This window comes from Colobus angolensis, unplaced genomic scaffold (genome assembly GCF_000951035.1).
Source record: "Colobus angolensis palliatus isolate OR3802 unplaced genomic scaffold, Cang.pa_1.0 Scaffold70, whole genome shotgun sequence".
Classification (NCBI taxonomy): domain Eukaryota; kingdom Metazoa; phylum Chordata; class Mammalia; order Primates; family Cercopithecidae; genus Colobus; species Colobus angolensis.
The window spans coordinates 1,695,635-1,709,099 of record NW_012120710.1 but is presented as its reverse complement, the minus strand read 5'-3'; the positions used below and the strand labels follow the sequence as shown (position 1 = coordinate 1,709,099).

Genomic DNA, 13,465 nt, shown 5'->3' with positions numbered 1-13,465 from the left:
CAAGACAGTGCCACTCTTAAGGAGCTTTTATTCTAACGAGGAGGAGACAGTTACAACTAAGTAAACTAAAGAATTTCAAACTAATAAAAACTATGAAGAAAATAAAACAGGGCAATATGATAGTGATTGGTGATTGGTCAGGATGGTTATCAGCCAGAAAAGTTCTCTCTGAGGCAATGACATTGGAGTTGAGACTTGGTGGTAAGGGGTCAGCCATGCAAGGCTATGGAAACTGTTGCAGGCAGAGGGACTAAGACAATACGAAGGCCTTGAGCAGAGTAGCTGGAGAGTGTTGAGTGGAAGGGGGAGTTGCAGAAAATCAGGAAGGCTAATGGCTCTGAATTTATTCTAAGTATAATGAGAAGCCACTGGAGGGTTTTAAATCAGATATGATCTAATTTACCCTTTGAAAAGATCATTTTTCATGGTAAGTGGACAACGAATTGTGGCAGGTAAGACTAGAGAAGAGTTTGGAACAGTGAACAGTTTAATGAGTTATAACATGAAACCATATTTTTGTCCAATTATTGCCTCTCAGTTACTGTAATTGAATTTTTCTTTGCCTTTTGGACAATGTTTTAAGAAGATTCTATAATTTAAAAATATTTTTCATTATTAAAAAATCTAGTTTATTTGCTGTGATTGTAAAACTGCTATAAATATTAACGCTCATTTTTTAAAAGTCTAGTTCAGTCTAAAAGCTTGTATCTCAAACTCACTCTTAATTTCAAGTGTGCAATGCTAAACAAGATGGAATTAACAGTGGAGATTTTCCCTGCCATTTGAACCAACTAAAAAAAAATGACAAAATTTAAGAAACACTGGTTTTCTTTTTATTATTATTATTATACTTTAAGTTCTACGGTACATGTGCACAACATGCAGGTTTGTTACATATGTATACATGTGCCTTGTTGGTGTGCTGCACCCATTAACTCGTCATTTACATTAGGTATATTTCCTAATGCTATCCCTCCCCCTTACTCCCACCTCACGACAGGCCCTGGTCTGTGATGTTCCCCATCCTGTGTCCAAGTGTTCTCATTGTTCAATTCCCACCTATGAGTGAGAAAATGCGGAAGAAACACTGGTTTTCAAGACATTAGGCAATGCAGGACAGTGATTTCGGAGAGACTGGAAACAAATTGGGCAGAACTCCTGACCTTGTGTTCTGCCCAATTCGGCCTCCCAAAGTGCCGGGATTATAGGCATGAGCCACTGCACCAGGCCTGTACTTTCTTAAAACAATTTTTAATCTGGCTTCTTTCCCTGAGAATAATTATTTTGAGATTCATCCATATTGTATCTATTAGTAGCTTATTCATTTTTATTATTGGGTAATGGATATGCCACAATTTGTTTATCCAATTTGTTGTTGGACATTTAGACTGCTTCCAGCTTAAGGCTATTACAAATAAAGCTAACATATCTTCCAAGTGTACTTCCTCCTCACCCATCCTAAGTTGGAAACTGGATATTTTCATTTATACTTTATACAGCATGATCATGTACCATTTTTGATGTTCCTACACATCCACAACCCAAGGGACCATGTCAAGTTCTCCCAGGAATGCTTTCCCCAACTTCATTGCAGTTGGTAGCTGCATTTCTGCAACTCCACAAGGAGTTAAGACATAATGATGACAGTGATGATAATAATAAGTAACTAGTACTTATATAACACTGTGTGCCAAGATCTAACTTCTTCACATGATGTAATAGATGTAATAAATATTAACCCTGACAACAATCCTATGAAGCATATATTGTTATTTTCTCCCTTTTACAGATAGAGGAAATTAAGAGAGATTAAGTGATGTGTTCAAGGTTTGTCCAGTGTTACCTAGCTAGAGAGTGGTGGAATTGGGGGATAAACCCAATCAGTCAGGCTCAGAGCCCTTTCTCTTAACTATTATGCTATATTGCTTCTCAATCTCCCCTTCTTTTAAGGTCCCTGATCTCTTGAGGGATTTTCTTGAAACTCTCCCTCACTTGAATCTGGGGAGAGGAAAGTGCCCCACCTTTACTCTCTACTCTCCCAAGGGTGAAGCGAGGTGGGATATGTGTGTGGGAGTCTCTTATTACAAACACTATGATTTCAACAAGGTAACAGCTGCTGCTATTCCCCCTCTTCCCTCCCTGGTCTTCTAAAGACAAGATGGGAGTGTATGGGAGTGGTGGAGTGGTGGTTGATGGAAGTAGATTGAGTTTTGTTGCCTCTTTTTAGAAAAAATTTTTATGGGTACATAATAGTTACACATTGAAAACTACTGTTATCTTCCTTAGCCTGGCCTTCAATTCCTGGCCTCAAGTGATCCTCCTGCCTCAGCCTCCTGAGTAGCTGCGACTACAGGCATGCACCACTGTGTTTGGCTTTGTTGCCTCTTAACAAACCTTGGAGGAAGTATTTGGCTTGCTTTAGATTTGTGGTACTTAGTCATTTTTGTTTATGATCTGTGTGCCTTAGTCACCAATGCTGAGGGAAAGGAAAAGTTACTTTTTAATTATAGAAGCTATTATGGTAGTCTAGGAAAGAGGATCGAGGCTTGGACTAGGTTGGTAGTGAAAATGGAGAGAATCAGATGAATTTGGGACACGTTTTGGAGAGAAAGCGGACAGGTCATGCTGATAAATTGGATGTAGGGGAGAGGAGAAGAAAGGAACCGAAAAAGAGGATTTTGGCTTGAGTAACTGATGGAGGTGCCATTTACTGAGATGGGGGAAAACTTGAGACAGAAAGAGATTGGTATGTGAGTGTGAGGGTGGATTGGTCATCAAGATTACCGTTTTACCTGGTTAAGTTTTAGATACCCATTTAGATAGCTACATAGAGATATAAAATACAAAGTTGGACATAGGCATTTAGAACTCAATGGGCAAGGTCAAAGTTAAAGTAATACATTTGAGAGTCCTCAGTGTGCCCTATGTTTAAAGGCATGGAATAAGTTAAAATTAATTAGGGAGAGGCTAAGAGAATAGAAAAGATGAGAATTAAGCCTTGATGCCCTCAATATTCAGAGGAAAATTTAGCAAGAGACCCAGAAGGAGTCACCAGTGAGACAGGAGGAAAACAGGGAGTAATATTCTCTGTGTTCCATGAGAATAAAGTCTTGTCACAGTTTGAATATCCCAAAATACAATGAGCTGTGTCCACAGGGAGTGAAGCATCCGACTATTTTGGATGATTTTCAAATAAATGCTGAATTTAGTTGTATAGAATATTGAAAAAAAATTTGAGAGTCATGAAGGTGAGACTAAATTACCTTTAAGATCTCTTTCATCCAGCTGAGTCTGTCACTGAATATCTTACTACACAAATCTTAAATGTAAGTATAGAAAAATAAGCTTTTTTTTTTTTTTTTTTGCTAAGAATTTAGAACACATGGCTAAGTTCTCAATCACTTAACACACATGTAAAGAGTTCTACTATTCACATTTTACTTTTTTTTAGTGGCAAAAACATAACTAAAACTGGTAAAGAAATGGTTTAAAAATTAAACTGGAACTTGCATTTGTATATAGTAGGTTAATTATAAAAAGAATATGCAACAGCTTACCTATGGCACAGAATTATAAGCAAATACAAACTACAGCTAACTTTTCAGTATGACTATTTATGTAAAAATTACCTTTATTAACCTTTTGTTCTTCCATAAATAGTTAATGCTGCTAGTTATTCTGCACCCCCTTACCTCCTGCTCCAGGCAAGCCTTTTTTTTCATTAGTTTGCAAACTTCAATGCACATCAGAATCAACTGGGATACTTTTTGAAAATATATATTCCAAGGCCACATCTCCAGAAATTCTGAGTGTTGCCAAGAAATCCATATTTTAACCAGTACTACAAGTAGTTCTGGTCAGATGATCCCTAGAGCACACAAGGCAAAACACTAGACCAGATCCTATGTTGCCAGCATAGGTAATTCTCTTCTAATAACAAATGTGTCACATCTTATTTTTGTTAACACAATTTATTTTAGATTTATAGTTTACATAATCAAAATATAAAAATGCAAGATTGGCTGGGTGCAGTGGCTCATGCCTGTAATCCCAATACTCTGGGAGGCCGAGGCAGACAAATTACCTGAGGTTGGGAGTTCAAAACCAGCGTGAACAACATGGAGAAACCCTGTCTCTACTAAAGATACAAAATTAGTCGGGCATGGTGGCACATGCCTATAATCCCAGCTACTCGGGAGGCTGAGACAGGAGAATCGCTTGAACCCAGGAGGCAGAGGTTGCAGTGAGCTGAGATCATGCAACTGCACTCCAGCCTAGGCAATAAGAGCGAAACTCTGTCTCAAAAAAGAAAGAAAAAAGCAAGGATGGAAGAATGAAAATATCAAATACAGAGCTTTTCTTAGGTTAGTAATTATGAGTTAAACAATCTTTGCTGTTATAAAAAAAGAAACTTTTGGAGAAGCTTTAATTTGTTCCCAAGGATTTGTCCAACTTGCTTTGGGAAGGCAGTCTAGCCTTGAGTTTATTTTTCAAGAATTAAAAAGGTATCTAGCTCACTATTAATTACCCCTTTTTTTTTTTGAGTAATTGAATAAGTCATTTATTTAGAAACTTCAGTTGGGGGTGAGGATCTTTTAGGGTGGTTGATAGTTGTTTTGACATCCTGACCACAAACTAAAATAATGTGCTTTCAGGTCTGTTTCTTTTTTTAATAAACTCTTCATATAATGCCAGTATATTTTCCCTACACTCAAGTAGTTCCTAAGTCCTACTGATAGTAGAAATTAACATAAGGATAAACTTTGACAGTATAGTAATATTGCATGTGATAGTGCCTGGCACTTTGTTCTTACAGACTTTCAATACATACTCTTTGAAGAAGTGCAATCATGTGCTAGCCTTTAATGTCTCTTTCATCCTGTCATTTCGTACTTCTAGCTTTGAATTCAGGTTGGCTTACTTATGATTCTGAAGTACTCCTAATTACCTCTTAAAATTCTAGGAGTCACTTCAAAAATTAGAGCTGAGAACCAAAAGTAACACTGATTTGATGCTGTTGTGTAACCAGCATATTCTTGGAACCAACCTTGCCTAAGAGAGAGGAAATTCTAGCATGTTGGAGTGGGAGTGCAGGGGGTGCTCCCCAAAAGCTCAGTTAGAAAAAAATGACACTAATTAAGTGAAAAAATTTTTACACAAAATACTGCAGGGATTCAGTTTTCTGTTGAGGCATCTCAAATACAAATCATCTTATGGGTTTACAATTCTGAAAGGTGTAACTAGACACAAGGTCTGTCTTAATGTTATCAAATTAAAATATGGCAACTTATTTATCTGGTATCTACCAGCTTCTTTTTTTTTCGAGACAGAGTCTCCCTCTGTCACCCAGGCTAGAGTGCAGTGATGCCATCTCGGCTTACTGCAGCCTCTGCCTCCCAGATTCAAGCGATTCTCCTGCCCCAGCCTCCTGCATAGCTGGGATTACAGGCGCTCGCCACGGTGTGCAGCTCATTTTTGTATTTTTAGTAGAGACAGGGTTTCACTATGTTGGCCAGGCTGGTCTCCAATTCCTGACCTCAAGTGATCCACCCGCCTGGGCCTCCCAGAGTGCAAGGATTACAGGTGTGAGGCACTGTGCCCAGCTTTGTATCTATCAGTTTCTAATTCCAGTTCCATGTTTCAGCTTATAAAATAACTGAAAGTAATCAAAATATATACAAAATATATATTTTGTAAGGTATATACAACGTATATATTTTGTAAGGAATATACAATGCATATATTTTGTAAGGAATATACAATGCATATATTTTGTAAGGAATATACAACATATATATTTTGTAAGGTATATACAACATATATATTTTGTAAGGTATATACAAAATATATATTTAAATCTGGTAGCTTGGTTAATTAAGGACTAGTATAAAAAATTAACATAAGGTACACTTGGGACCTTAAAGGACTTTCATTTCTCTCCCCTTCCTTCATCTCTCCTCCTTCACTTCACTTCATTTATTATTCTAGGCATGGCAAATGTCAGATATCTGATTTGAAGACTAATATGAATATATCTAGGTAATAAAATGGAAAGTCCCTATTTCAACATCCTTAATGGAATCCTTCTTTGGGAAATTATTATTAGTCTTCTGGTTTAAACATTTATATAGTGTAAATGCAAAATAAATATGATTGCATCAAATTATGGGTTTTTTTTTTTTTGGATGCTTTGCAAGAAAATACTTAAATGTGAGTCATACATTTTTCCAGTTCGGCATTTAAACTGCAGACTTCAACCACAGTTGTGATTGTTTTTAGTTTGTTAGCTGCCTGGAGTGTTATTTTAAGAAAGCAGAAGCACCATCATTTGCACACTCCTTATAGATCACACACCTTAACCCTGACTTTTTTTGCTCCAGTTTTTCAGAAGAAGTGAAGTCAAGATGAAGAACCATTTGCTCTTCTGGGGAGTCCTGGCCATTTTTGTTAAGGCTGTTCATGTAAAAGGTATGTGATATTTAGAAAATCAAAGGAAAAATATAGGACAGATCTGTTTTTCAGTTCTAAACATTTATGCCTATGCTTTGGTTGGTCAGCAGGCCAGCTACTGTTTCTATCATGCTTTCATCTTTCTATGGCAGTTGACTTTACACAGATAAGAATCTTTTAATTATTTTTTCTCTTAGTTATTTGCCTACTACAAACTAGAGAATAAGAAATTAGCTAACTACAGATAGTCCTACTTATATGAATGTCCACATTGAATCTTAAAAATCTATAATCCTTCCCTTGAGTCTCTTAAATTAATATTCTGGAGAAGTGAAATAATAATTACTGTAAGTACAACATGGAATGCATTGGGATTTTATTTCCCCAAAGAGGCTGGTATTGGTTTTAACAGCTTTCCTGGATCTGAGCCCACAGATTTATTATGACCCTTTAACAATGTTCAATGTTATACAGGTTGCCTATAAATTGATGACTGAACTGTTGTTATTTTGTTTATTGATCTTTCAAACAACTTCAGAAAATGGAATACATTCTGAATTTAGAGGTACAATATTAAATAATTTTCATTTAGAAGGGCACATTAAAATTTGTCTGGATTGTTCCTATCACTGAGTCTGTGGTTCTTATTTCAAGACAAATAATGACAGAAATGTGATCAAGAATAGGCATTTTATATATATATTATACTCATTTAGCATCAAGAATAACTTTCTAATGATTTAAAATATAAAATATTACTAAAGGATGTACAACATAAGTACATGTACATATCTAAAAATATATGATATATATAATGGGGCTATTTCCCTATAAACCCTACAAAGTTGAAAGTTGAAAATATCAAAAGTATGATATTTTCAATTTTCAACTTACAATGACTTTATAGGGAGGTAGCCCCATTGTAGCTGAGGAGCATACTGAATGCATATCACTTTCACAGCATCATAAAGTAGGAAAATTGTAAGTAGAACCATAGTAAGCTGGGGACCATCTGTATATAAAATAGCTATCACTTACTGAATATGATATTCTAGGTATCATGCTAATTCCTTTACATATAATATTCCATTTAATTCTCTCAGCAACCATGTGAAGATAAATACTATTATTACTTCTGACATACAGTTGAGCCAGTTGAGTCTTACAGAGGTGAAATAACTTACCAAAGTCATACATCAAGCAAGAGAGTAAGTAGAACCCAGGCAATCTGACCCTATAGCCCACACTCCTACTATCCTATTCTGCCTTGTGTAAGGCAATCACTTTTTAGTAAACTCATTATGGTTATATCTAGCATATGTTGTTAAATCTATTTTCTTATTTGTTTGAACTGAATTACATTTAACAAATATTCATTGAACAGCTACTATGTGTCAGATGCTCTTGGAATAAAGTAAAGCACAGTCCCTAATATCAGGTTTGTTAGGAAAAATACTGCCTATTGGTGAGATCAAATGTTAGACTCTAAGTCTTGGTGAATTGAAAGTATTTGTAAATTTTCTGACAGCTATGTATTTCTGATAGATGTTAGGCTGCCTAATATTTTTATATATTAACTTCCCAGGTTTCTGGTAAGGAAATAATTATAAGCCATAATAGAATATAGACATTTTCTGTTTAAGACTTAATAGTTAAGTCACTCCTCAACAATCTGTATTTTTGGTCAGGCATTATGTGCTTATTTATGTTTCACTGAGAAAAAACATTTAAGAGTCATGGATACACAAGTAGAAAAGAGGACATCATTTAGGTCATTTTACCTTTTTCAGATGTTAATGAGTTGTTTCATTACCTTGAATTGACTCCATAATGTTTCTTTCCAATATTACACAGACTGTGTCAGAAGATTCATTAGGAACTTATGAATAATGGTGTAATAATGCATTATAAAGTGCTTCAAACAATTACAAGTACAATAACAATGGTCTTAAAATGTTTTTGTAGTGGCTTTTATCATTAAGACTGAAATACTGCATTAGGTTCTCTCTGCTCTGGGAATCGTCTCAGGAACAGACTTCATAACTATTTTGATCATTTAAACTTTATAACTTGAATTCGTGTGCTAAATCTGTGTTTTTTTAAGTTGAGGCTTAATGAGAGGAATTGTTAAAGGTCACTTAGCTAAAATTATATGAATAAAGCATATTTAACATCATCGTTATTATTATTATTATTATTATTATTATTATTTTGAGATGGAGTCTTGCTCTGTCGCCCAGGCTGGAGTGCAGTGGTACAATCTCAGCTCACTGCAACCTCCACCTCTGAGGTTCAAGCGATTCTTCTGCCTCAGCCTCTCTCGTAGCTGGGACTACAGGTGTACACCACCATGCCTGGCTAATTTTTGTGTTATTAGTAGAGACAGAGTTTCGCCATATTGACAGGCTGGTCTGGAACTCCTAAACTCATTATCCACCCACCTTGGCCTCCCAAAGTGCTGAGATTACAGGCGTGAGCCACTGCACCCAGCCAGCATCATCGTTATTATTAATTAGCACTCTTATTTGATAGCATTACTTATGTAAAGCTATTATTGAATTTTTAGAATCTGGTAATTTGCTGGGCACGGTGGCTCACGCCCATAATCCCAGCACTTTGGGAGGCCGAGGCGGGTGGATCAGCTGAGGTCAGGAGTTCGAGACCAGCCTGACCAACATGGTGAAACTCGGTCTCTACTAAAAATACAAAAATTAGATGGCCATGGTGGCACATGCCTGTAATCCCAGCTACTTGGGAGGTTGAGGCAGGAGAATCGCTTGAACCCGGGAGATGGAGGTTGCAGGGAGCTGAGATTGCGCCATTGCACTGCAGCCTGGGCAACAAGGGTGAAACTCTGTCTCAAAAATAGAAAATTAAAATAAAATCTGTTAGTCCAAATCCAGATAATACAAAATTTACTTTGTTTATTCCTTGCAATACTTATCAAGGTTGGGTGTGGTGGCTCTGTAATCCCAGCACTTTGGGAGGCTCGAGGCAGGTGGATCACTTGAGGTCAGGAGTTTAAGACCAGCCTGGGCAACATGGTGAAACTCCATCTGTGCTAAAAATACCACAAATATCTAGCCAGGTGTGATGGTGCACACCTGTAGTCCCGGCTACTTGGGAGGCCGAGGCAGGAAAATCGCTTGAACCCGGGAGGCAGAAGTTGCAGTGAGCTGAGATCACGCCACTGCACTCCAGCCTGGGTAACAGAGTGAGACACTATCTCAAACAAACAAACAACTTATCAGACCTTTTTGTCTAATATTCAGATTAGACAATAAATTTTGATATTTAAAGTTAAGGCTTTAATGGTCATATGTGTATTTATTCATTTATTCATTTTTTTCTGTATACAGGCATATTCAATTGAGATTATACCTCATAATATTTCTAAATTGCTTTTGCAAATTTATAGCACTTTATGTCATACATACTCTATCTTTTTAAATAATTCTTTTTTTTCCCTTTTTTTTTGAGATGAAGTTTCACTCTGTTGCCCAAGCTGTAGTGCAGTGGCATGATCTTGGCTCACTGCCACCTCCACCTCCCGGGTTCAAGTGATTCTCCTGCCTCAGCCTCTCGAGTAGCTGGGACTACAGGCATTCACCACTATGCCTGGCTAATTTTTGTATTTTTAGTAGAGACGGGGTTTCACTATGTTGGCCAGGCTGGTCTTGAACTCCTGACCTTGTGATCTGCCCGCTTCGGCCTCTCAAAGTCCTGGGATTACAGGCATGAGCCACTGCACCCTGCTTAAAATAATTCTTATAAGAAATATAGTCTTTATTATTTTTTATTGAGTTATGTACTATGATAATCTGTTATGAAAAGGCAGATAATTGTGGTAGAGAATATTTAAAAGTCATACAAAATAAGGTTATCTTGGAGGAAAACATGCCTGTTCTTAACTATAATACAATTTATACAAAAAACATTTTAAGTACAAATGAGAGTTCAGGAAGGATGTGAAAATCAGAATTATTTCATCCCAGATTCCCATACACTGGTTCAAGAAAAAAGTGAAAATTCCTTTTAGAGTACTTTCGGATTTCCTTCACTGTGATGTAAGATTCTGCTTAGAGAACAAATGGATAAAGCTGAGACAAACCAACCATAAAACTATTTTTCTGCAGCCAAGAAAGATAAAATAACTCAATACAAAATATATAAATTGATAAAACTATTTTTCTGCAGCCAAGAAAGATAAAATAACTCAATACAAAATATATAAATTGACATTTGTTTTCCTTTCTTTGTAATATGTTTACCTTTCAAGCTCAAGAAGGTGAAAGGATTGTTCTTGTTGACAACAAATGTAAGTGTGCCCGGATTACTTCCAGAATCATCCGTTCTTCCGAAGATCCTAATGAGGACATTGTGGAGAGAAACATCCGAATTATGTATGTGGCATTCCATATTCCTTTTATTCCTGTTCTAAGCAGAGATGCTTTCTGACACTAAGCATTGTTTGAATGTAATACCTACATCTTTACTCCACTTTTTGCTGTGTAGCACTTTACATGAGTAAGGAATTGAATCTTGTGAATGAACTTGAGGCAATTTTATTGAAATTAGAGGTAAGAATGAAAGATTACAGGCAATCTAAAATCAGTGGGCTACATCAAATTATAAACAAAGGCTGTTATCTAGTCATCAGCATGCACTGTTATATGAAGTTATTTCTATTTATTTATTTTGTTTGCTTGTTTTTGAGACAGGGTCTTACTCTGTCACCAGGCTAGAGTGCAGTGGCAAGATCACTGCTTACTGCAGCCTCGAACTCCCAGGCTTAAGTGAGCCTCCTCAGTAGATGTAACTACAGGCATGCACCACCACACCTGGATAATTTTTTATTTTTCTCTAGAGACAGGGTCTCACTATGTTGCCCAGGCTGTTCTCGAACTTCTGAGCTTTGGCGATCCTCCTGCCTTGGCCTCCCAGAGTGCTAGGATTACAGGCCTGAGCCACCACGCCTGGCCAAGTTATTTCAATTTGAATCAGAACTTTCAGTTGCCCTTGATCAGTTCAAACTGAAACTGCAGATAACACTAAAGTCTTATTTTGTACCATATATAGATAACTGAGTCTTTTACACTGTAATCAGATGTCTGCATCGAGATAAGGCAGACTGATCACATTAACTAATTTGATTCGATCTCACTTTTAGATTGGATTTCAGATATTCATTTCATTCCACACACAGTCCAGAGTTATATGCTATATAGCTCTTTTTCAATAGCAAGAATGCTGATACTATTTGAGAAATTAGATTTCTATTGGATCCAATCAGTTATAAGTTTTCCTTGTAAACCACTCCTACCTTAATAGTTTTTCCCCAATCAAATCTCCTATAGAAAGAGAACAGGGCATTCCATTCCTTTCAATCAATGGGAAAAATATAATGTGTTTAAGAATTTTGTTTTAAGTTCTGTCTGGGACACTTAATAGCTGTGTGTTCTTGTAGGCAAGTTACTTATCTACTTTGAACTTCCACTTTTTCATCTTTAAATGAGGAAAAAAATCACGCTCAACTCATAGGATTATTGTAAAAATAAATAAAGAATATTTCTTTTAGAGCTTATATATTTCTGGGACATATTAAAAAATATTTACTATTATTTATTCACCTAATCTATGTGCCAATTATTGTCACTATCCTGCTTAAAAGCCTTGTGGGCCGGGCGCGGTGGCTCAAGCCTGTAATCCCAGCCCTTTGGGAGGCCGAGACGGGCGGATCACAAGGTCAGGAGATCAACACCATCCTGGTTAACACGGTGAAACCCCATCTCTACTAAATACAAAAAAACTAGCCGGGCGAGGTGGCGGGCGCCTGTAGTCCCAGCTACTCTGGAGGCTGAGGCAGGAGAATGGCGGAAACCCGGGAGGCGGAGCTTGCAGTCAGTGAGCCTAGATCCGACCACTGCACTCCAGCCTGGGTGACAGAACGAGACTCCGTCTCAAAAAAAAAAAAAAAAAGCCTTGTGATGGTTTCCCCAACATTGATCTTAGGATATATTACAAATGCCTCGGCCTGACCTACAAAGCTTAGCATAACTCTCAAGATCATCCATTGCCACTTTTCTTTTACTTTATGTTTAAAAATTCAGCACTACTGGGGCTGGGCGTGATGACTCACTCCTGTAATCGCAGCACTTTGGGAGGCCAAGGCGGGCAGATCACCTGAGGTCAGGAGTTTGAGACCAGTCTGGCCAACATGGTAAAACCCCGTCTCTACTGAAAATACAAAAATTAGCCGGACGTAGTGGCAAGTGTCTGTAATCCCAGCTACTCGGAAGGCTGAGGCAGGAGAATTGCTTGAACCTGGGAGGCGGAGTTTGTGGTAAGCTGGGATCGCATCATTGCTGCACTCCAGCCTGGGGAACAAGAGCAAGACTTCCTCAAAAAATAAAAAATAAAAATAAATAAATAAATAAATAAATTCAGGACTGCTGTAATGTCTCTATTTCCCCACATTCACAGTGCTTTTATACCTGTTAGTTCCTCTGTTTGAAGAACTCTGTCCCACCCTTCTTAGCCTAGTTAACTCCTCAATGTACATGTTTTAGTTCAGCCATCACTTCCTCTAGCAGGTTTTCTTTGACCACTGAGATCCTGCCCACATAGCTTCGTGTTAGGGACAGAACATCTGGAGTAGTGGGTAATTGGAAAGAATGGCATACATGACATTGGCACTTAAGCCATGTTGAAGAGTGTCTGTCTTATGTGAGATTTTTAAAATGGCTCTCCATGATCTTCTAATTCATCTTTTAATTTTGTGAAATGACTCTTTTTATATTATATTGTTTACTGAAATCAGATAATTTAGATACTTCATGACACTTTGCCTGATTTGTTGATCTTCCCTGTTCTGATTTCTGAAAGTATATTACCATTGCTGTGCCATTATGGTATTATTATTATTATTATTATTATTATTATTATTTTGAGATGGAGTCTTGCTCTGTTGCCCAGGCTGGAGTGCAGTGGTACAATCTCAGCTCACTGCAACCTC

General features: G+C 37.2%; 1 protein-coding gene across 4 annotated transcripts in view; it reads left to right on the top strand.

The window, feature by feature from the left end:
- The first annotated feature begins 5,912 nt into the window (after nucleotides 1-5,912).
- IGJ (immunoglobulin J polypeptide, linker protein for immunoglobulin alpha and mu polypeptides) overlaps nucleotides 5,913-13,465 on the top strand; it is an 11,786-nt gene continuing 4,233 nt past the window's right edge. Inside the window, exons 1-4 of one of the 4 annotated variants that reach the window (XM_011927117.1) lie at nucleotides 6,004-6,039; nucleotides 6,381-6,468; nucleotides 6,989-7,015; nucleotides 10,730-10,853. In XM_011927117.1, the coding sequence (XP_011782507.1) occupies nucleotides 6,405-6,468; nucleotides 6,989-7,015; nucleotides 10,730-10,853 (215 nt within the window). In that variant the 5' untranslated portion in view covers nucleotides 6,004-6,039; nucleotides 6,381-6,404. Of the gene's footprint in view, nucleotides 6,040-6,235; nucleotides 6,469-6,988; nucleotides 7,016-8,740; nucleotides 8,789-10,729; nucleotides 10,854-13,465 lie in introns of those variants that run through there. The other 3 variants (XM_011927119.1, XM_011927116.1, XM_011927118.1) reach the window with 3 other exon arrangements.